We start from the raw sequence: 23,905 nt of genomic DNA on the forward strand, positions 1-23,905 counted from the left end.
CACCTTCCAGTCGTCCGGCAACGTGGCACTCTGCAATGATTGCGAAAATACATACGAAAATATAGTGGATGAATAAGTCTGGGTGCTTTCAGAAACTTGTAGTTAATACCACCTATACAAGCTGACAATGAAATTTTCTCAACTTGAATGAGCTTAGAAATGTCTACCCAGTCGACAAGAACAAGGGCCATTTGTAAGAAGTCAGGTGAAGAAATCGACAAGAACAAGGGCCATTTGTAAGAAGTCAGGTGAAGAAATGATAGAAAAGGTTATTGGTGCAACATGTGAAAAACATGATGAAAACGTGGTATTCAGTAGGATACAGCACTGTTTATTTGGGACAAAGTATCCTCGATCGTTCTTCAAGCGAACTTCATCGGATTCACGCATGCCGATAAGATTCCGAAACTTGCGTGGATTTCAAGTAATTAAAGAACTAAGGGTTGACTGAAAAGAATTGTGTTTGGCACGGATGAGGGCACGTCTATACCCCGCAGCGGTAGATTGATCAGCCAACCTTGCTCTATCAGTGTTAAGTTTCTTGCAGGCATTTTAAGGATAGGTTGAACTAGGGCGAACGCCTCTTGCTAGATATCTGTCGCAGAGGAATATATATTTATCAATGAGCGCTTTGACTTGCATTTGAAGTAACCGTCAGTTCTCATGCACTGTCCGCTCCCAGAACTGCGGAAAGAACTCACGAAACTTTTGTAAAGCAGTATTAATGGCTTGAAAGTATGCTCTCCCGTAATTGCAGATTATTTTTGACTATTTCGAAGGGTGACACGAGCGTGATGGCGTTGTAAAGTGGTTGTAAAGTGGAGAGAGCGACACTTGATTTCAAAACTTACATTGCCGTAGATGCCAATTGCTGCTGCTATCATAGGATGCTACAATGTGAAAGCGGATCCTTCACCTAACAGCGCGCGAGCGCATGTAGCCGACTGTATCAACCGAGTCATCTGCCGGTAACTACCAGTGCTATTCGCGAGGGCACAAGCAACATCCTTTGTAGAAGGGCGCAAAGAAAAACTATATGCCTCATTTCCACAGCGTTATTAGAGAGTTGTAGCTCAGCGAGCCAGCGGGCCCAGTGGGCCAGCGTAGACGCCACTGCGCATATTGTACCGCGCATGCGTACTGGCGTCTACGCTGGCCCGCTGGCCCGCTGAGCTATAACCATAGAGTAATATAGTAAACGTAAAGAATGGACACTCCCGTAGGCGCCTGCGGCCGACTTCGGCTCTCAGCACACCCAGCGGAATCGGCAAAACGTATTAGCCTACAAGATGGTGACCGCACACCGCCGAAACTCGGAGGCCATAATTTAAGTTTCGTTTCCTTTATTATTTTTTGTGTGACCCATAACGTTGCATAAATCGAGTGACTTCATGCAGGTGCTCCTGCCGCTGTTTATATGTTGCGACGATGAGCGCGCAAAGGTGTTTCACTCTAGGTTAGTTTTATTTAAATTCCTATTTGCTGCTTCAAGCTGTAGCTTACGACAACAATCATGTCAACTGTTGAGGAAGTATACCTTTATCCTTTGTGATATTGTACTTGTAGTAACTCACACCAAAAGGAGTATCGTAAATAAATGTGCAATGTTCCTTCAATATAAATGAACTTGCTGCACAGCCGCGGACACGAAAATAGCAGACAGTTCATTGCAGCAAGATCGTGAGAAAAGTGGCAGACATGGAAACTGGAAGAAACTGCAAAATGCAAGTAATGGAGAATAGTCGGAAATTAATGGCGTGGTGGCAATGACTTCACACAAGCAAAACACATACAAGACGTGTTGCAACTATCCAGAGAACGAAAATAAATCAACACGGACACGCCAGCAATTAATTTGCTCAAAATGGGATTGTTTTAGAAAGAAAATATTTGACGCTTTTTCTTGTACTTCTGCGAAGGAGGGTGAATTAAGGTAGCAGAATTATGTGACTGGTTGCATGCCAAAATAAATTGGCTACAAAAATAATTGGGCACGCACCAACCTCCTCATTTCGAATGTGTAAGTTCGAGTTCGTGCGCCCTTCATTAAACAGCTGCAAGATATTAGCACCTCAGTCAATTAAGCCCTTTGAGTGTGTTGGGGGTCTTCACCTCCTATCTTCGAAGTCTTGCAATCGTCGTTAACTCTTCTGATACTTGGAAACTTGCCCTTGAATATGCATGATATCCTTTGGCTCTAGAAAATATTTTGAGGAAATAGTGGAGATTCCTGCAATACGTAGATTGACAAGCAGAAGGTAAGCAATACTGGAGGCTTCAAATCTATTGAATGTAGACGCTACCCATGAATACTTTGTTTAGCGCAAAACAACAGACACAAGAAAGACGACAGGACAAGGCGCTACTCTCAACTGACATCATTTTATTGCGTCACTCCTTTATAGACAGCTGCAACTAGAGGAACATGCGCAGTGAGCACCATGTGGTGGAGCCGCCAACATCCGATCACAAGAGCGCACTCATGCGACAGAATTCAAAAAACCATATTCAGCGCTGTGCAAGGCTAAGGAAGGCACACTAAAGCACTGTGACCCCAATGACTGAATGAAGAATGCTTCCGATAACTCTCGGGCGGTGGTGTCACGGCTCTTTTTCAATATCGTGGTATCACGAAACACTTGCACTTGCATATTTTACAATGCTGAGCCAAATGGGAACCTGTGCCTGTTGGTATGGATCGCTCATGTTCTCTAAGGCGCTCGTTAACACAGTGACCTGACTGCCCTACATACACTTTGCCACATGACAAGGGAATCTTATATACCACACCGACACTGCAATCTACAAACTTCGTGTGGTTCTTTTCACAATCTGGTTTTTTTTACTTGTTTTAGAAATACGGCTGCACAACATTGACAGTTTCTGAGGAGCAGAAAACAGTACCGGAATTTGGTATCCTTCGTGTAAGCAACACATAGCCTTCAAATTAAGCTTTACAATGGAGATGATGCGTTGCTCCGTGTAATGCATATTTTTCTGATTTAATGTCAATGAAACACTGTTATAAATGCTAATAAAAAAAACAAGGAACTTTCTACTGCAAGGATTCCATATTTTCAGCCCAATGCAAAATAGCTAACAACGCTGGAGCGCACATAGCCTGCTACAGAGGCTCAGAGAGCGCGCACTATTGCCATACTGCAAATATTGCACGTGTACCGCTTTAGAAATAGCTACATTTCTTTTGCAAAAGTGAAGCACCATACTTTTTCAGAAGCCGCTGCGCGCAACATAAATATATCTGCACCGAACGGCATGTGTTCACAGGCCGCATTTCTTAACGAACCATTTTCTTTTCTAACTTCGTCATGGTTTCGAACGTGCGCCACGCAGCGCGGACGCTGCCGCGTCGCTGTTATCGCTATAGCATCACCACTCATTCCTGCGCATGATAAAAGAAAAAGAATTTTGAAATGAAATTCAGCGTTGCAAATGGGCTGTTTATGGCTTCAAAGCCACCGTCACTCGTTCATGCGGTTAACAATGACATAACGAAATACGAATAGAATGTCTTTAACAACGTGAAAAACGTGTGCAAAAGAACTTCCTGTGGCCTTACCATGAAACGGCGACGAAGCAGTAGTGTCACACGCTGGCAGAAGAACCCAGCAACGATCCTCGGGCACATTTTACAGAACCGCGAGTCCGGCGACGAGACCTGTCTAGGCTTCGCACGTGTTGGGTCGTGCCACCTGTGAAGCTGCTAGCCGCAGCCGCAGCCACATTTTTCTTGATGTGCTCTGCCACCTAGCGGAATCGGCCAAGCTCCATAGCTCGGCCGCGAAACGGCTTGAGTGTCCACTCTTGTCGTTTACTATATTACTCTACGCTGTTGGTTCTTTATTCTATGCTATAAGTTTCTATTGTTCTGAAAGACATGAGTTACGCCCTTCCTTGTGCCCTTGCTACGTCCCGCCGCACGGGCTAATGACGCAGCTAAACGCGAAGCCGCTGGGGAGCGCCACGTGATCTGCCTGTGCGAGGCATGTCACGCAGGAGTCATGACCACGTCACGGCTCGCGCCACTCGCAACACGAAAAGGAAGCGTCATCTCGGGTGTATGCAGCGACTGAAGGCGCGGATATAGTCCGGCGCAGCGCGGGCGCGCGCCACACACGGCAGAGTATACGCCACGTATAGCACCACAACGAAGCCAACGGGACAGGTGCCGTTCGGCGCGCTTTGGCGTGGCTGACTCCGGAATACAACGTGGACGTTTCTCGCCTCATGCCAGAGCCGCTAGACAAAGGTGCACCTCACGCTGTGTAGTTTGGCTGGCCGGCAGCGTGCTCGCCTATACACTTTGGGTGCACTGAAAACAATGCGCGGAGTTTGCGCTTTCGCCAAGCACAAACGCGCTCGCTCGCCACCCATTTGTGCGCATGCGCTGCGGCAACAGCTTATCGCCACGTTGCTGCGGGACGCGGTCAACGCGCTGAACCCCATACAGATGGCGAATTTTCGGCCACCCTAGCGTCAACAGCGTGATGTATCCGACTTCCCCGGCCGCTTGTGGGCAGGCTGCACACGCTGGACTATACACATACTATGTTCGTCAACTGTGTGTCATCGCCATTAGCGCAAGTGCTTTAGAAGCGGAACAAGAGGCCGCGAAAGCATCGCAGCACCGTATGAAGTGTGGAGCAGACCGCGAAGACAGCAGACGACTTGCAAGGCACGGAACGGCAGAACCGAACGTCAGACAACTCGCGGGAAATGAGACAGCCAATTAAGACCGCGAGAAAAGCACGTGCTGATAGCTAGCCCCGTGGGATCGACATGGTGAAGCATAGAATAGACAAATAGAAGAACGGAATGTGGCAAAGGTTGCAGGGCAAAGGCACGCCGTTGTGGTGACATTGGGTGCTTGCTAATTGAAGTGGCTGTGTGTGGGGGTTGTGAGAAAGTGTACGTAGTACGCGGAGCACGATGCAGATGCACATAGTTTCATGCAGGGAATTGCTGATATTCTTTTCTTCTCGACGCACTGCTACTTCTCAGCAGCGGCAACCACTATATATCGCAACGAAGGAGGAAGAAATATTCAACTCGGACGTCTTCACTTTGTAGAAGAAGAAGATCAAGCGGGGTCAGCGGGGCTGTCCGTCGGCTTTTATCGCTGTCGCAGGTATGTTCGATCTGCCGTTTTACGAAAGTTATTTTACCCAATATGCTAAAAGGAATGCACTGGCCTTGTGAATCATACTAATCGCGTTGTTCCTGAGTCGTTCTTAATGCTTAGTTGAGATGATAATTTCGCGCGTATATGGTAAACATTCTTGTTCCATTGGCCGGTATCGTTCGAAGCCGCTGCTGTAATACTACGTATAGTACGAACGAGAAATGATATAAATGTAGGCAAATATGAATTCGCTCTATAGTTCGAAGAGGGGCATGTCCCCTCCAGTGAGCCAGAAAGAAGAAAACCAAATGAAACAGAGTTGTAGACAGGGCGCTTACTTCCTTGTCTGGTTCGTCTTGGTTTTGCAGGTGTTTCTCCTTATATGATATCACGTTCACTTTTGCATAAACCGCAGGGAACCCCCATTGATAAATGAGACATACCTGTTCTTATGGTACATTCCACTGGTTCCTACCACGCTCCAACTCTGTTTGCAGCGATGCCAAGCGCTCTCGAGGCTGCAGCCAGAGAATGGCTGCTCTAGCCGAGCGCGCTATGTGCTCCATCAGCAATTGGAGTAGCCACGTGATCGAGTATCTGTCGGATATCGGTCACTCGCGCTCCCAGGTTGACGCTGGGAGCGCCTCCGAGCACTCGGAGCTGGAGCGCGGCGTTCAGAATGAACCAGTTGAATGGTTTCCGAGAGTTCGATTTCGACCAGCCGAATGTAAACGAAACCGCGACAGCGCTCCAGAACGCTCGAATGCGACCAGCCAAATATACCATTAATATGGGTACTTTGTCGGCCCTTCTGTATTTTACATGTTTTCCCAGCGGTTCCTGATCCGGTACTAAATAATGTATTGTACTTTGATTAGGTTCTGGGAGCTGAGAAAGCAGATTTCCGCCAGACCATGATACATCGTGTTTCGCTGTCATGCTGTGACCTTGGGTCTCTGTTTTCGCTTTCCTTTTCACAAGGCTTCGTCATGGGAGGTAGCTGCTATCAGTTCCTGCACTTCAGAGACCGACCCAGCATTCAGACGATGGCGAGCGTCTGTTTTGTGAGTGGCTCAAGATTTTCTTATGTTTCCGGCTTAATGGAGACTGTTGAATAGGGACTATCAAACGGGTCGTGGACACATAAAATGTGTTTACGACCAGTTTTCAAATTAGCAAGTGTGCGTGAAACAGATTACACTCAAAATAGGACGACACGAGTGCAGATGAAGTCGTGTTTGACTCCAGAGGGCCACATGTCGTTTATTTTCGTGTACGTAGTGGCTTGGATACCATGCTATCTAACTTGCCAATAAGCATCTCATATTAAGCCAAGGGACGTTGATATCACGTTGTCCTGAACAGTATGTATGACGTGTGCGCGCGAAACCAAGATAAATAAATAATGGCGTTTAACATCCCGAAACTGCTCAACAGGTTATGAAGGACGCCTCAGTGGAAAATATTTGTCTTACTTTATTTGTTTTTGAGAAGTGTAAGCATGAAGTCCAAAAGAATACGTTATGTACAGCATACAGGTATGTTGTGCTGGAATACGGCAGTGTGTCGTCCCTAGGCGAAAACGTGGCTCTTTTTGCGATGTCGACCTGGGGTGCTGGAGCAGTCCGGTCTACTGTAGCGTCATCTGTCACTGCAGCCGTAACTGACAAGCGGAGCCATAACGGTGCAACACGGGGCCTCCTGAAACGCTGAGCAGACGACCAGGAACACTGCATGATCTGTGATTTGAAACGTGCAAGCTTAGACGGCATTATTGATGTATCCTAACAGTTCGTATTATGTATTTTTGCTAATTATAATAAGTTCAATTGCATTTTCAGGGCGTTTTAGTTTATAAATGCAGGAGGTTTTGCACAACACACTTAAATTTCGCGCTCTAGGCGCACTGGCAGATCACTGAGCGCATCTGGTGGCGTCATCGCAGGAGCGACCCCGGTTTTCCCATTGTTTTACTACACGAACGACACACTGCCCTATTCCAGTACACCATAGAACAGGTCAAGCAGAACACACTTGGCGACAGCAAAGTCGGAGACGCGGCAAACAGGATAAGCGCCGTGTTAACGCGATAGCGTTATAGGGGCCCCGTGTCGCAGAAGATCTGACGTCGGCGCCGGCTTCGGCGGCCGAGAAAACCATCCGGAACTACACATATTCTTATACGGCACTAAAGTTCTCCTTCTATCAAGTTGCTAATACCTTCTCTTACGTTCCTTGCAAAGTTACTTCTCGAAATTTCGACAATGGCAGCCCACAAACAAACGTCCAAAACACCGACAGCGCATGCCTCTAATGTTAAATATGCTCAGACTGAAATATCATAAGTGCGAAACAACAGAAGATTGGCCCACGTAGAGGCTGCGTTTCTACCAGAGAGCTCGCCTTCGTGAATAGATTTCGCCGCCAGCGTTTCCCGGTAAACATTACGGTTACATAAGCTGAAGCTGCCCGGAAGCGCGAGATGAAGTCAGGGATCTTTGAGTGCTATCACGTTCCACTCTTAAAGGCGAAGCTTAAGCATCCTCCAAATTTTTTTATATGGTCATGCATGTTCTGGTTCAACTGTATTGTACATAATGCGAGCACGAGCGATAAAAAAAAAATGGCAGAGACATTTTAAACTGCTTATGTGTGGGAATGCGAGAGCATTATTGTCCCTTTGGTGAATTTTTTTTTCGTGCGTTCCTTGTACACGCAAGCTCTCACTTGCGTTATAACCGCGCTTCGGAAAGGCCAAACCAAACGCGCCAAGCGTCTCAACCACTCTCAACGCGCTCGCTTGCCTGCGAGGAGTTCATAAATCGAAGGACTGCTCAGTTGGGCATTAGTGCTTTTTTAATGCAAAAGCATTATATGGGTCCAATGAGGCAGAAAATCCGGCGCGATCAACCGATGGTACCAAAAATGGACGACAGCGCAACGAGTAAAATATGTAAAGAATGTTCAGATTGATCAGTGAGGTTCCCGTAAACAAAGTAAATTAACGGCTTTGAGAAGAAAACGTGGTACGCTTGGGCCTGGGTGTGCTTGGAAGCCGGGTCCGGGGTGCGAGGCGAGCACGCTTCTCCGACGCCGTGGCGGCTGCACAGTTGTGGCTGAGTAAAGGCTGAGCGTAATCTCGTGCGCGACAGCGACGAGCGATGGCTTCGAGCGACGGATCGGGCCGTCGCTTGAACAGATCGCTCGGTCTTCGATCGCTCGCTTCTGCAAATCGATAGAATCCTTCGCTCGTCGCCCGGAAGCGCTATGAGCGACTAGCGCGAAGCCGGGACTGGATGTACTATCGCGCTCTGTATGAGCTACAACGCGCGACCGCTGTGCCACGTGCTTTCGCGTTGTAGCTCATACTGAGCGCGATCGCGTACATCACTCAAGTACTACCGATTGGGGCACGGAACGAGCAAACAATTGAATTTTCACAGTGCTAGGACAAGAACCTACTGTAAGACCTTCCGAAATATTTTATGCTGCTTTTTACAGTAAAACACATCAACTCAAGTTAACAAAGCACGCGTCACGCTAGTTTCGGCACCTATATTGCTTCCCTGATACCGGCAACTCTCCGGGGATGCGTCGCTCGAAATCATCGCTCGCATGGGGTACGACTTGTAGGCGACGAGCGAACACGACATCCGTCTCCATCGGCGGGGACCATCGCGTCGCTTGTCGTTGCCACGCGCAAGATCGCTTGCATGTGGTCTGCACTTCAAGGTGTGCCAAGTGCGTGCGTCATTGCACACGTCACGTCGCGGAGAACTGGCTGCGACGTTAGAGTTGATTAGGATGAATTAAGGCTGGTACAAATCATATCAAGGCGGGTTAAGGAGAATTAAGGTGGGCTAAGCTTGAGTCTTTAAGGACACATGACAATGTATGACGTCAAGTATTATGGTCACGTGATAATTACATTTAATTAAAGCAATGAAAGGAAACCGAAGAACGCAACGCGAACACGTTATGGTACTTATTATTATTATTATTATTATTATTATTATTATTATTATTATTATTATTATTATTATTATTATTATTATTATTATTATTTAATGACATCCCCTCTGAACCGGGGTGCTGACAAATAGTCCCCTAGCCTGCTTGAGTTGCTCAGGTCTGCTATATCCGCCCCGGTGGCTTAGCGGTCATGGCGTTGCGCTGCTAAGCATGACGTCGAGGTATCAAATCCCGGCCATGGTGGCCGCATTTGGATGGGGACGAAGTGCAAAAGCGCCAATGTTCGGTCGTTCCAACTGTGCGCTGACGTGGCCTGGTTCCTGAGCTCCCGAACACTGGTTCTGGTCAAGTAGCTGGCGGTTTCCTTTTAATCTGTGTATTTAACGTATTTGTTTTTATCTTTTATTTCAATATCTGCTAACCTTCCAGAGTAATTTCCTGTTTTTTTTTTTTGCAATGTCACTCTGATCGCCAGGCCAGGAGGCTTCCTCCTGGTCGGCTTCTGTTCCTAACTCTGATTTGCCGGTGGAGCTTTTCTTACGCAGTCGGACGAGCAGCGTACCTGTGGCTTTGGTTCCGAGTGATGGCGGTGTGATTCGCATGGAGAATCCTAAAGCAATTCAAACCGAGCTCCGGATTGCCTCGGTCAATTTTCAGCAAATCACCGAGGTTCGACAGTTCAGCCGAGGGGGGATTCTTTGCTGCTCATCAGACCAGGCTTGTGTTCAAGATTTACTGAAGTGCGATGTTTTCGCGACACATCCGGTGAGCAGTTTCATTCCTCATCACCTTGCATGTACCAAAGGCCTAGTCCGCGGTGTCGACATAAGTCTATGTCCGGCAGAAATTTTGGAAATGCTTTCAGCAGCAGGCGTGATTTCTGTGTATCGTTGCAGCCGTGTCGTTGACAATAAGCGCATGCCCACTGAAACAGTCATTGCTACTTTCGCTGGAATGAACCGCCCATCGCAAATCAAGGCATGGCCACTGATATACCGAATTGAGCCTCTATCACCTCGCGTCCTTCAGTGTCTAAAGTGCTGGCGGTTCGGGCACTCCATAAAAGGCTGCAGATCCAACACACGATGCCGAATTTGTGGAGAAGGCCATCACTGTTCTTCCCGAAATGAGTCCTGCTGCCTTTGCAGTGGTCCCCACCCAGCAGATGAGCCTAATTGCCCTGCAAGGTCAAAAGAAGTTCAAATCCTTGAAATAATTGATAGACGTCGATGCTCTCGTCGTGAGGTCATTGGAGAAATTCAAGAGTAGGACTCAGAGGTATGCGGGTATAACGGCCCGTCAAACGATGTGTATGGAAAACTCAATCTCTGAGGCTGTGGCAGTTTCCGTAGAAAAGGCGCTGGAGAAAGCAATGGAGCGCATCATGACAAATCTCACGACTCCCTTGTTCAGGTGTTGTCCTCACAACTAGCTCCGTGGCTTCAACTAACTAATAAAGCCAATATTGAGGATCCGGTGTCAGATCTACCGCGGAGTCCACGAATTGGAATATCGACCGCGCAGACATCCACAAATAACGAGCCATCTAAGCCACCAACTTCTAAGAAAATCGACCAAATGTGTCTTTCTGACACAGACGGGATGGAAAATCAAGATGTAGATATGGATCCCCGATCTCTTAAACGAACAAGGTCACCGACAGAGACAAAACCTAGCTCTCCCACCAAGTTCAAGGCAAAAAAGTACGATGATTCCTACTAAGAAGCACTTCTTAAAAGAGAGCGTTTTAGACCAAGCAGTTTCTACTGCTCGGATTTGTTCACTATAGGAACTTTAACAGTAATTCAGTGAAACTGTCGTTCCATACTTTCCGCTGCAACAGATTTGTTATATCTTATTTCTAAATATTCTCCAGATATTATTATTTTACAGGAAACTTGGCTTGTTGCAGGTCAGGCTTTTCATCTAAAAAAATTCCGATGTTTTCGATTGGATCGCCTATACCGAGGCGGTGGTTTAGTTTTGTTTGTCCCATCAAAAATCTGTCATAGAGCTACTATTACACACCAGATGATGTCCCCAGACTGTGAAATCTTAGCACTGGATATAATACTCCCTGGTTGCACACCTTTTTTTATAATTAACACGTACTTCCCCGCTGGAGTGCAAGATACCCGCTATCTCGATACCTCTATTGCACGCAGTCAGAAGAACATCGTACTGGTGGGAGATTTTAATTCTGAACATGTATCGTGGGGTTTCCGAACGGTCACTTGTGGCAAACGCTTGTGGGATTGGGTCTTAACGAATCAGTTATCTCGCTTAAATTCGAGAGCACATACTTTCGTACGGGGTCAGTCGCGATCTGCCCTAGATCTTACGTTTGCTACCTCGAGCATGCCTGTCACCTCCTGGAAAACTGTAGACTCCGGAACTAACAGTGATCACCTCCCTATAATTCTTGAACTGCTTATTCCGCTAGCTAGTTTAGATAGTAATGTGCGCACTTTTGTTAATTACGAAAAATTAAAAAATGCATTAAAATCAGCTTTACACGCTCAGGAGGGCATGGAGAGGTATATTAAAGCAATTAGCCTATGTTCCATTCTAAAACAGTCATCAAAAAAAGCTCAGTTTGTTGTGCAATCTAGTAAGGGTGGATCATATTGCCCCTGGTGGAATTCTGACTGCGAGCGAGATTTTAGACGTAGAAAAGCAGCGTGGAAGAAACTTTTATTCAACCAAAGTCCTGTTAATTGGGCTGATTATACATATATAGCTACTACATTTAAACGAACAGTCTCAAAAGCTTAGGAGGATTATGATTCCAAGCACTACAGATACCTTTCGAAGTCTTGCAATAAAAAGGCCCTGTTTAAATTTCTTAGATCTCGTAAAGTTATACCGGCGCCCGTGAATGTCGATTCTGTCGTTCTATCAACAAAAGAAGTATCGGAATCACTTGAGAAAATTGCTCAAGGACTTGCGCAACGTTTCAAACATAAATTGCCCTCAAGCCTAAAAAAACCTCCCTTGGTAGACGACAGAGATTGAACGCATTATTAGTTCGCTGCCAGCGTCGCCCCCCGGTCCAGATGGAATTACAACAGGAATGCTAAAAGTGCTATTTGATTATGCGCCTCAGGACCTCCTAAACATAATAAATTTCTCTCTCAAGAATGCATGGGTTCCAAGAGAGTGGAGAGTAGCTAAAATTATTCCACTATTAAAGAAAAAATCAGCTGGACTTGACTTAGACAACATAAGACCAATTTCTCTTACTTCCAATGTCGTCAAATTAATAGAAAGAGTTCTTCACGGCCGTATAACAAATTTTATGCAGGATGACACCCTTCTCAGTCCTTGCCAGATTGGATTTCGTCCCGGTCACTCCATATGGTGTGCCCATGTAGACTTAGAGAGCCACGTTAAACTTGCTCGCCGCAAACGAGAGTACGCAGCTTTGGTGACGCTAGATGTATCAAAAGCATATGACTCTACAGAACATTGTATTCTATTCGATAAACTTCTGTCTACGAATTTCCCCAAATATATAACCACTTGGATCTATGAATTTATAAGAGATAAAGAGCTTTATTTTTAACAACACGGTATTTCGACGTCCAAACACAAGCAGACAAGAGGTGTACCACAGGGTTCCGTTCTTTCCCCTACATTATTTAACATTTTGCTAAGCACAATTGCTTTGTGTCCGGAAGTACATGTTTATGTCTACGCGGACGATATCGCATTTTTTACGTCCGCAAATAATATACATTCACTACAACAGTCGTTGCAGAATTACTTAGGAATGCTGGAGACATGGCTAGAGGGGGTATGCATGTCGTTAAATATTAGCAAAAGTGCGGTATTGGTATTCCCATTAACTGCACAGGTGCAAATTACTTTACAATACCGACAGGAAATCATTCCTCAAGTTGACGAAGTCAAGTACCTTGGTGCCATTTACGATGGCAAACTCACCTGGCGCAGTCACATTGAACATATGAAAACAAAGGCAGAACGAGCCGTAGCTATGCTCCGCCGGCTCAGCCACCGTCGCTCTGGACTACGCAGGGATACCTTACTCATGATATATAAAATGTATGTTCGGCCCATATTAGAATTCGGCTGCGTGATATTTTCCGGTGGCCCCGCCTACAAAATTAAGCCTCTCATACTTTTAGAAAGAGAAGCTCTACGGTCATGCCTCGGGCTTCCTAGATTTGTTGCCAACGCTGTTTTATATCAGGAAGCTCATATACCCACCCTAGATTGCAGATTCCGCATGCTTACGGTTCAGACATTTTTAAAAATTTATGAGTTTTCAAAAAGACGTACGCAATATGCTTTTATCACTGAACCTGCTGAGTTTTGCCAAGTATCGTGGTCGAGATTCCACAGTCCTCAGATAGTATTAAGCAGAGTTACAAAAACTGGATTTATCCATACGCCAAGTTTACCATTCAAATGATGCCTTTACAGACCTCAAAATTGAGTTCGAGGACATATTTCCTAATCATGCTAAACTATTACCAAGGCGATATTTAATTAATATCTTACACGGCCACCTACACCGGCTAACCACTGACAACGATATAGCTACTGACGCTTCTGTTTGCAATGAGAAGGCAGGAGTGGGGATCTTCTCTGAATCTCTTCAATGGTCCTACTCCCTTCGCCTTCCCGACTTCACACCTATATTTCAGGCAGAATTATTAGCGATTATATTAGCATTACGAAAACTCCCCCCAAAAGACCAATTAGCTGTTATCGTGACCGACTCGCTATCTGTATGCACAGCACTAGCTGCATCTTTAAATTCAGCAATTCAAAGAACATTTCGTTCGATGATACCTCCGTACTTACGAAAAGTATCTTTGCTTTGGGTACCGGGACATCGTGGGTTGCACTTGAATGAAATGGCCGATTCACTCGCACGAGCATCCCTGAACGGCCCTATCATATCTGTTTTGCCGACATCAGCTTATGTCACCGCGGCAAGGTACAGAAATTTCGCTATATCTCAATATTCTGCAATATCCATGCTAACACCGTGTTCTGAATTCCACCATCTTGGCTTCCCATGGAATATTAATTGGCGTCCTTCAAGGCAATTGGAAGTATCTTTTACAAAATTGAGATGTCGTATACCTCCTCTAAATTTTTACTTACACAGGTCTGGTCTCGCTATGTCCCCTCTATGTTCTTATCGCAGTGCACCTGAAACTATCGAACATTATTTTCTCTCATGCCACCGCTTTCTAAGACAAAGAAAAATATTAGAATACTCATTTACCAAACTTGGCCTATCGCTAACCTCGACAAGTATTCTTTCTTTTGCGGCGACTTCACTGGGAACCAGCCACAGGGATGCTTTTCTTGCAGTTTGCAATTTTATTAGAGAGACATAAAGAGTATCTTGCTGATTTTCTACAATTATCCATCGTTTCTATTACTTCATTTCTTTACGTTAAATTATTTTATCAAAATTCTTACCAATATTTTCATTGCAAGTCTAAATTACGGTTCTATCGTCCCACGCTCCACTATTCAAATCTAGTTTCTCTATACTTATAACCTTACGGAAAACCGCCTGCTTCTTGGCGAATCCCCCATAGTGGTACGCGCCACTGTCTGGGACACAAGACAAGACAAGACAAGATCCCCTGATGGTCAAAATTAATTCGGAATCTCTCACTACGGCGTGACTCATAATAAATCATAATTTTGGCATATAAAACCCCAGAATTGAATTCTATGCTACTATCCATTCTAGCATTTTTGTTTAGATCTCTTTAATCTTTTTTTCTCTTTCTCAATACTTCTATGTCTACCTTGGACCACTACATATGTCTGTAAGGAATCTGGTCGTATCAATATCTTCACTGCTTTTTTTCACCAATACTCTAAACGTCTCTTGCTTATTCCGAGTGCTGAGCGGTTGATGCTTCCGTCCGCTTTAAATCCTAGCGCTTCTGGAAGGAGTACGCTACCTCCGGGTCTCACTTGGTGTTCCATTCACATTCAATTAGGACGTGCTGAGCGGTCGCCAGATTTTCGCTGCAGCATAGACATGCCTCATCTAGTTGCGAGTATTTGCTCCGGTATGTTTTCGTCCTTAGGTAACCAACTCGAGCCTCAAATAGCAATCCACTTTCCTCCATATTATTTTACAGATTGTCCCCGCTAATCTCTTTTTTCTCATTCTTGTAAATCTCTATGGCCTTTTCCCCCCTTCTTTGCATCCAATTCACAGTCTCTGTTTCTCTCATTTTCTTTCTTATGACTCCTGGTTGTCTACACTTTCAATTACCCTGTACTTGGTCGCCAACTTTCTTGACCTCTTCCTCCATTCTGTGTCCACGCTTATCAGGTACAGATGCTTGTGCACTTTAGCCGCTCATTTATTTTGATCCATGTCCCTGAGTCTTCCTTCAAAACTCAGTTTACTCTGCGCTTCTGCGGCTTCACTCATAGCGTGGCGCCACCTCCCCCTGCCCCTCCTTGGCTGCGACGTCATGTGTGGAGTGACGCTCGCACTAGGCACGCCTTCAGTCAGCGAGAACCGTAGAGCCACCGTGTCATCGGGGTAGCGTGCTCGTCTCACACCCAGAGACCTTCTTTTCGAAGCCATTGATTTACTTTGTTTGCAGGAACCTCCCTGAGAAATTTTTGTCAATTCGAGCATATTGTGATGTGTGCTTGCTCTTTGCGCCGTCCGCCATTTTTTATACCATAGCTCGGTGGCAACGCTGGATTTTCGCGTAATGGGGCATATAATGTTGTCGCACTAAAATGGCAGCTAGCTGACGTATATATATATATATATATATATATATATATATATATATATACATATATATATATATATATATATATATATATATATATATATATATATGCGTGTTTGTATATATATATATACAAACACGCACACCAACTAACCTTTATTGGGTGAACTTGTGGCCACAAAAGCAGGTTGCACTCAAAGCACAATGATAGCGAGGAGCACGGTCGGCGATCAACGGAATCTATCTGCGGGTCAAGCGCGTCGGTTTTTATACATGAGTCATCGAAAATTCCCGAGTAATCACTGGTGCCTGCGTATCTTCTAGAAAATACTACACAATTGGCGTCGAGCAAAAATCAGATTACACGAGCTTCGGTGACCATATATTGCGAGGAGGTTTATAAGCTGCGGACCGAGAGCGGCTAACGCGCATGTCAGCACGTGTCCCAGCACGAATGGCGAACGCCGTATCCAGCGCTGGTGATGATGATTGGCTAGCGTTCGTCGTCTTCGATACAATATATATATATATATATATATATATATATATATATATATATATATATATATATATATATATATATATATATGTCCTTAGTTTACAGCCGTTACAGAATCACCATGCTGAGCCATATCCCTGCGGTAATGCGCACATATTAGAGCGTTTACCATTACTAGCAAGATACTAAATGACAACCTCCAAAGCATGGATCTTTCTTACGCGGTGCATCATCATTGTATTAAACAACATGTTCCCTTGTTTCTGTTCAGGTGTCTTGCCCAATTTATGGAGGTAAGATGCGTTTACATATACGCTAAGGTTGTAAGTTGTTTTCCTGCGCAAGTTAATCCAGGGTAGCTATATGCTAAAATGAATCTATAGGCACAAATGAACAACAACAAAAATGACTAGATCATAAACAGAGCGCTCTGTCTGTGATCTAGTGCTTATTCTGTTGCTTTTTATTCTGTCCATGTGTGCATATGCTGCGCTGAAACTAGCATGGGTCCGGAAAAACCCTTCATTGCGACCCCGCTCGTCCACTCACACAAAAAAAAAAAAGGCAAAAGGAGGAGATAAAGATTGGTCATAACAAATTAATACAACACAGTGGGGTTGCTTCCTGCAATAACAAATGGCTCTTGGTAGGAATGCAACGCACGACACGGATACCAGCTATACATGGAAGGACATTGCGCGACCTTAGCAGGCAGATACCTTTTAGCAGGATTATCTCCTGAAAATTGCTTCAATAAATAAACGGATCGTAAACGGTCAGTATAAAATGCGCTGCAGTATAAATATCCAAGATAGTGCCATAGGACGAAGGACAAATAGTTAGTAGCAGCAATAATAGTGCTGTGTTGAGCCTTCTTTTTGTTGCCTTTGGTCTTTTGGCGCTAGTATACTTGCTTCAATACGAATCCGAAAGAAGCCGGATCGCAGAAACGGGAAAAAGAAAGGGTTCCTCGTTCTTCAAAGGAATTTTTTGACCAAGTTGAACGTTCATAAATGATAAAAAAGACGTTTATCGCAGTGAAAAATTACGCACATCATTGGTAAAGGCCTTCCATGGCGCTGTGATGCTGAGAAACGTGTTTGAAATGATACTTGTCGTTTTGTTATGGCGGGTCAGTATACTTACGGGCTGTTCTCTCCCAACCCGCTATCGCAGGCAATGAACAGCATTCATCTCGTCGCGGTGCTGTACGCCGCCATGAGCGCTGATGACGCCATCGTCATGCTCAAGCTGAACGGCATTGAATCGACAGTGACGGGTATGAACGAGTACTATAGTACTGCCGACAGACGAAGTGACATTTCAAAGATGGCTAGTTGTACTGCAGTGATGGCGGTATGGAAGGGCCCATCTCTGACATAGACGGCCTTCACGTTGTTCTCGCATTTGATCATTTGAAAGAAACAACAGAGCAAGTGATAGCAAGGGTCACAGAAAGAAAATGCAGCAAGCGTTGACTTGCAAGTAGATTACATTCCGCCAGAACATTTATGTTGAGCTGGTTTTGTTGGCATCCAGCTCACTGGCATATATGCGCGATTTTCCAAATTTACACTGGTTACTCTTATGCAGAAATAATTTTTTTCCGATTTAAGTGCTTGCTACGTCATCTCTCCTATTCCTCGTTACGTCGCGCTGTTCAGAGAGTTCAAGACGCCTAGTTAGCTATCTTACTGCAAGATTGGAGCAGCCCTTGAACCTAAGAGAGAGATATAGAATAAACTAAAGGTAGCCTCCTTATTCCAGGTTGCCGCGGGCCATGGCCATCTTTCGTGACCGTGTGATTAGGTTGCTCTGCTTCGTTGGGTCCGGGTCTGTTAGCTTGGCCTCCAACTGCTCCTCGGTTAGTAATTCGACTCCCACCAAAGGTCGAGAGTTCGACTCCCACAAAAGGCCATGGGTTAAAGTGGCTTAACTCTATCATAATTAACTGTGCCTTAGTTAACTTATTAATTAACAACAAAGGCCGTGGGTTCGAGTGCCTTAAATTTGTCCAAAAAAAAAACATGTGCCTTAATTCGCCTTAACTAAAAGTCGTGGTTTCGACTCCCACCAATGGTCTTGCGTTCCACTACCATCACTTTTGGAGCCGTTGAATTTTTGTGCCATAACGCCGGATGGTCAATTTTTTTATAAAGCTGGACGGTCAGTTTTTCGATCCATGAGCCATCTAAGGCTTTCGCCTTAATTGTGGTGTACATTTTGCGGACTTCTTCCTTCCTCCTTAGCGCGTCGTGTGAGGAAGCGCGGTGAACGTGAGCTCGGGCAGAGGCGTCGGCTGCCCCATTCTCCAGCAGGAACTCGTGGCCCGGGGTCCAAACGATGTATGCATATTTGGTATGTGATTCTTTGGCGCGGCTGTGAGGATTTGTAGGGCTTGCCTGGAGATTCTCCCTTTCTGAAAATTTCTGCAAGCCGCTTGTGAATCAGTGAGTGTGGTTGCCCCTTCCCGCAGGTTGAGATGCCCAGGGCTGTTGCTGTTCTCTTCTGCCGTATCTATTTCTCTGGTTAAGATGCTACTCCGTTCCCTTTGTGCTCTTACTATCGACGACGCTGATATCATGTGCTGGAGTTCCCGAATATTTCACTGCATTGGTGTGTGTTCATATTTCGGCGGTAGGTATTTTCTGAGAGTGACTATTCTGGTTTTTCTTCTTCCTACATGGTGGGTTGGATGCATATTTCTTGGAATGGGGGCTACAGAGACGAAGTCTCGAATTGTCTCTGGGATTACCATTTTCTCGTCGCGCCCAAGTTGCATAGCTTCAGCATTTCCTAATCTTCTGAGTCTTCTTCTAATGTAATCTTCTCCCTGTTTTAGTAATTTCGAGACGTTCGAGCTGGTTAAATTTGTGTGCTTCGACTAGCTCCTCCCAGGTGTTGTCGAGACATAAGCAAAGTAGTCGTGTGGAGGCGCGTTCGGAAATCCCTATGGCAATCTTGATGACCTTCCTGATGAGCGTGTTCGGTATTTCGATTTCCGCATACTTGAGGTCTAAGTAAGGGGTGCCGTAGGTGATTCTACTGAAGATAAGGGCTTGGATGCTTCTGACTGCGTCTTGTTCTTTCAAACTGTCTTCTGTTTGCTACCCATTGTACCGAATATGCTACTTGCGTGACGGTATCTTGCATGTTGGGTAGAGTGGCGGCGCCGGATCCGTCCTTGTGTATATGTAGGCCGACGATTCTGAGCGACGCTACTTTAAGAATTGGCACTCCATCCTGGCGGAGTTCTGGTTCCGGGGTTTCCCCGTTTGGCGACTGGTTGTAATTTCCTGGTTCTCACTTTTCGTGTGAGAAGTTCCGACTTTTATGGCGCGCATGCGAGACCGCAAGCCTTGAGGTAGGTTCCTGTATGGTCCACCGCTTCTGGAAGCGCATCCTGTGGACTTCTTGGAGATCCGCCTGTTGTCCAGATGGTGAAGTTATCTGTATAGAGGGCAATATACTTGGTAGTTTCAGCATAGCTATGTTACAAAGCAGGGTGAGATGACAGAGCCCTGCGCAGTTGCTTTGTTCGCCATTTCAAATATGTCGGATTTCAGGTTGCCCAGACCAATTGTCACTGTTCTGCTAATAAGAAAGTTTTGTACGTAGCGGTAAGTTCTTTCGCCACAATGCATGTCCTGGAGATTCTTCAACACTGCCTCGTGAGAGACATTGTCAAAGGCTCCTTTCATGTCCATGGCCAGGATTGAGCACTTGCTGTGTTTTCCCTAGATGATGGAAGACGTCTTCCTTTAATTGTAGCAAGATGTCTTGAGCCGGTAAATGTGGGCGGAATCCATACATGGTGTCGGGCATGTACCGGTTTTCTTCCACGTATGAAGTTCGTCTGTTAAGGTCTATGTGCTCGTACAGCTTGCCTGCGCATGATGTTAGGCATATGGGTCGCATATTTCCTATTCCCTGTGGTTTCTTTGGCTTCGGGATCGTGATGACCTCCGCGTGTTTCCAGATTGATGGAATTGTTCCACTTACCCAGCTTTTGTTGATGGCCTTTAGAGGTATTCTGCCGCACACTTGCTTATGTTGTGGCGTATATCGTTTATATAGTCTATACATGGGGTTGCGCTTCGAGTGAGCTTTGCCAGTGTCGCTTCCATTTCTGCATGCGTGAAAGAACGATCTAGTTCTTCATTTAGGTTGCCTGTGTAATCTAGGTGCATCTAATAAATTGCCGTGCCTTGTGTGCCTCCTGTCAGCTTGTTTACTGCTTCCAAGATTTCGTCGTCTAAGCCTCCGTAATTGTGGAGGATCTTCGTGAGGTTCTTCCTTGTCTTGTTTTTTGATTCCTTAGTGTTTGACAATGAGATGATGCTCCATATCTTGCCTTTGCTTAGGCTTCCCTGAAGCCTGTCACATACCTGGATCCAGTTCTGCCTTTCTAATTGGTCGGCGTATTCTTCGGCTTGCCTGGTCAGCTCCGCAATGTGTTTTTTCAAGAGTCTGTTCCGTTTCTGCTTTTTCCATCTACGGATAAGGCTTCTACGAGTTTCCCACACATAAATCAGGTGGGGGTCCACAGCTGGGATTTCCATGGTGAATTAAATTTCCATGATGCACTTCTCTACCTTTTCTATGATGAATTTGGTCTATTCTTCGAGGTCTTCGGCTGTTGGTGTGGGGCGTTCTTTTCGGAAAGCGGTCCAGTCCGTCATTTCTGTCTTGCCAATTTTGAGGGGTGCTCTCCTGTAAGCGAATTCCGTCTGTACCAGGTAAGTTGTCACTTCCCACAGTTTTTGGAGTCTCGTCCACTCCACTTGGGATAGTCCCGCTGTGAAAGTTAGATCCGAGTTGGTGTCTCTTGATATATGGTTTCCACTTCTTGTAGGTGTGTGCGGGTCATTCCACATTGTTACCTGGTGATGTGCTGTGTTGTGGACATTCGTTCCTTTCTTGTCCATCTTGTGATAGCCCTAAGCCGTATGGTAGGCGTTGAAGTCCCCTGTTGCGTTTCGCCTGCGACACGTGGTTTTGCCGGCGCGACTGCGGCAGGGCGGCAGACATTTTGGCCCGATCGTCGTCGCCGCAACACTCATCGCCAGGTGTTTCCAGGCGCGACTGCGGCGATGCGACCGCAAAGGATCACCCTCGCATTCCAGTCATTGTGCCCGAAACAGGCGATGCCAAAGCAGGGATCGTCCCCTCATTACAGCCATTGTGCCCGAAACAGGCGATGCCAAAGCAGGGACCATCCTCTCATTCCAGTCATTGTGCCCGAAACAGGCGATGCCAAAGCAGGGACCATCCTCTCATTACAGTCATTGTGCCCGACCGGCAGCGCTACAACAGGGTGCTACGAGATCGTGCTCGACAGGGTGCTACGAGATCGTGCTCGTCATGGTGCTACGGCATCGCTACGACAGTGTGCGTCACCATTAGCCCATTGTACATTCACGTGCTCGTCTTTTGAGGGGTTCCTTCTTGCCCTCAACTGCGAGAGTATAAAAACAGCTGCCCCCGGACGCAAAAGGGAGGGCTCCGATTTCTTCTGTTGAGTGAAGTGCTCTCCCGTCTCTCTACTTCGGTCAAACCTGACCACCAACTCTTTGCGATGTTAAAATAAACAAGTTGTTTCGTTGTTACCAGTCGACTCATGCTTTGCCGGGACCTTCGGATGCTTCCAGTTGTACCCCAGGCCGCCAGGCCAACGCTACCCTTGGGGCTTGCGACCCAGGTACAACCACGGGCGTCAGCGCCGAGTTCCCAACAGATCGTACCAGCAGTCCGATCCCAAACATCTGGTTGGCAGCGGTGAGATCGCCTACGACTTCAAACAACTGTCTGCCAGCGGTGAGATCGCGACAACGGAGGCCAGCAGCGAAGAGATGCAGTTGACGGTATGCTGAGCAGCTCAACGACGATCCGGGAGCAGTGCAACGAGCCCTGTGTGACGACTGGTTGCCTGCAGCGGAACGACTGCGTGGAATTCCTGCCTGCGAGGTTTGGTGAGTGCGGGACTTTCTTCTTCTGAGCTTTGCCAGGCTTTTGTTAGTGTCAGAAACAGAGCTGGTAATTGTGGTTGTCGTTGCTGCCGGGTTAGTTTGCGGCAAGACAATAGTAAGCAGTAGAGAAAGCAGCATTCAGAGCAGCCATGGATTTGAAGTCGTTGCGCAAACCGAAATTGTTGGAGCTTGCAAGAGAGTTGGGTCTGTATGTCTCAGACAAACTAAGAAAACCTGAACTGCTAAAGGCTATTCTTGAGTTAGAGGCTGAGGATGACGAGCTGTCGGAATGCCTTGAGACTATTGAGGAGAGGTCAAAAAGACAGGAGCGCGAACTTAAAGAACAGAAAGAAAAAGAAGAGCGTGAACTTAAAGAACAGAAAGAAAAAGAAGAGCGCGAACACGCTTTGGAAATGAAGCGTCTCGAGGTAGAGATGGAACGCGCTCGTAATGGAAGTCAGGCACACGGTGCAGGAGAACGAGTATTGTTCAAAATGACTGACCTGATGCGGCCGTTTAAGCTTGGAGAGGACATTGGTTTGTTCCTGGTTAACTTTGAGCGAACGTGCGAGAAGCAGGGGTTCTCTCGGGAAACGTGGCCACAGCGCTTGCTCACTTTGTTACCCGGCGAGGCGGCCGACGTAGTCGCTCGCTTGGATAGAGAGGAAGCAGAGGATTTCGACAAAGTAAAATCGAGTCTGCTAAAAAAGTACCGGCTGTCTGCGGAGGCGTTCCGTCGGAAGTTTCGGGAAAATGAGAAAGGCAGAAGTGAGTCATATACAGAGTTTGCGTATAGGCTTATGTCGAACATGCAGGAGTGGCTCAAAGAAGAGAAAGCGTTTGGTGACCACGATAAAGTTCTGCAGTGCTTCGGGCTAGAACAGTTTTATAGTCGGTTACCGGAGAACGTGCGATACTGGGTCTTGGATAGGCCAGACGTTTGTACGGTGGCTAAAGCCGCTGAGCTAGCCGAGGAGTTTGTGACGCGTCGGGCTCGCGGAGCTAAGGACGGTCAAAAGGGTGAATTTGGCTCGAAGTTTGAAAGGCCAAAGTTCACACCCATGAGATTAAAGGGGGACACGCGTAGTGCGGATGCGAGCGAAAGCAGTCCGACCAAACGTAAAGAGACGGCGGCAGACAAACGCAGAAAGCGGTTCGAGATGAGGCGAGCGCGCTTGTGTTATACGTGCCAGAAGCCGGGTCACTTTTCGGCGCAGTGTCCGGAAACAACACCAAAAGTTGTGTTTTTTTCAATAGGCAGCACTGACGAGAACATGAAGCTTCTCGAGCCTTACATGCGAGACCTCCTCGTGAACGGGAAAGAGTGCCGAGTGCTTCGCGATTCCGCAGCTACGATGGATGTAGTTCACCCATCTTACGTAGAACCCCATATGTTCACGGGCGAGTGCGCGTGGATCAAGCAAGCCGTGGAAGCTCATAGCGTGTGTCTGCCAGTAGCAAAGGTGCTTATTGAAGGACCTTTCGGAGCGCTTGAGACAGAGGCGGCAGTGTCATCTATGCTGCCACCCCAGTACCCGTACCTATTTTCAAACAGGTCCGATCACCT

The 23,905-nt window shown here is 46.3% G+C and overlaps 1 protein-coding gene across 1 annotated transcript in view; it reads left to right on the forward strand.

The window, feature by feature from the left end:
* Positions 1–4,509: 4,509 nt before the first annotated feature.
* Positions 4,510–23,905, forward strand: part of LOC142581796 (uncharacterized) — a 37,092-nt gene continuing 17,696 nt past the window's right edge. Inside the window, exons 1-3 of the mRNA XM_075691250.1 lie at positions 4,510–5,149; positions 6,125–6,207; positions 17,546–17,648. Coding sequence (XP_075547365.1) covers positions 6,133–6,207; positions 17,546–17,648 — 178 coding nt within the window. The 5' untranslated portion in view covers positions 4,510–5,149; positions 6,125–6,132. The remainder of the gene's footprint in view (positions 5,150–6,124; positions 6,208–17,545; positions 17,649–23,905) is intronic.

This window comes from Dermacentor variabilis, chromosome 5, assembly GCF_050947875.1.
Source record: "Dermacentor variabilis isolate Ectoservices chromosome 5, ASM5094787v1, whole genome shotgun sequence".
In the NCBI taxonomy this organism is placed as follows: domain Eukaryota; kingdom Metazoa; phylum Arthropoda; class Arachnida; order Ixodida; family Ixodidae; genus Dermacentor; species Dermacentor variabilis.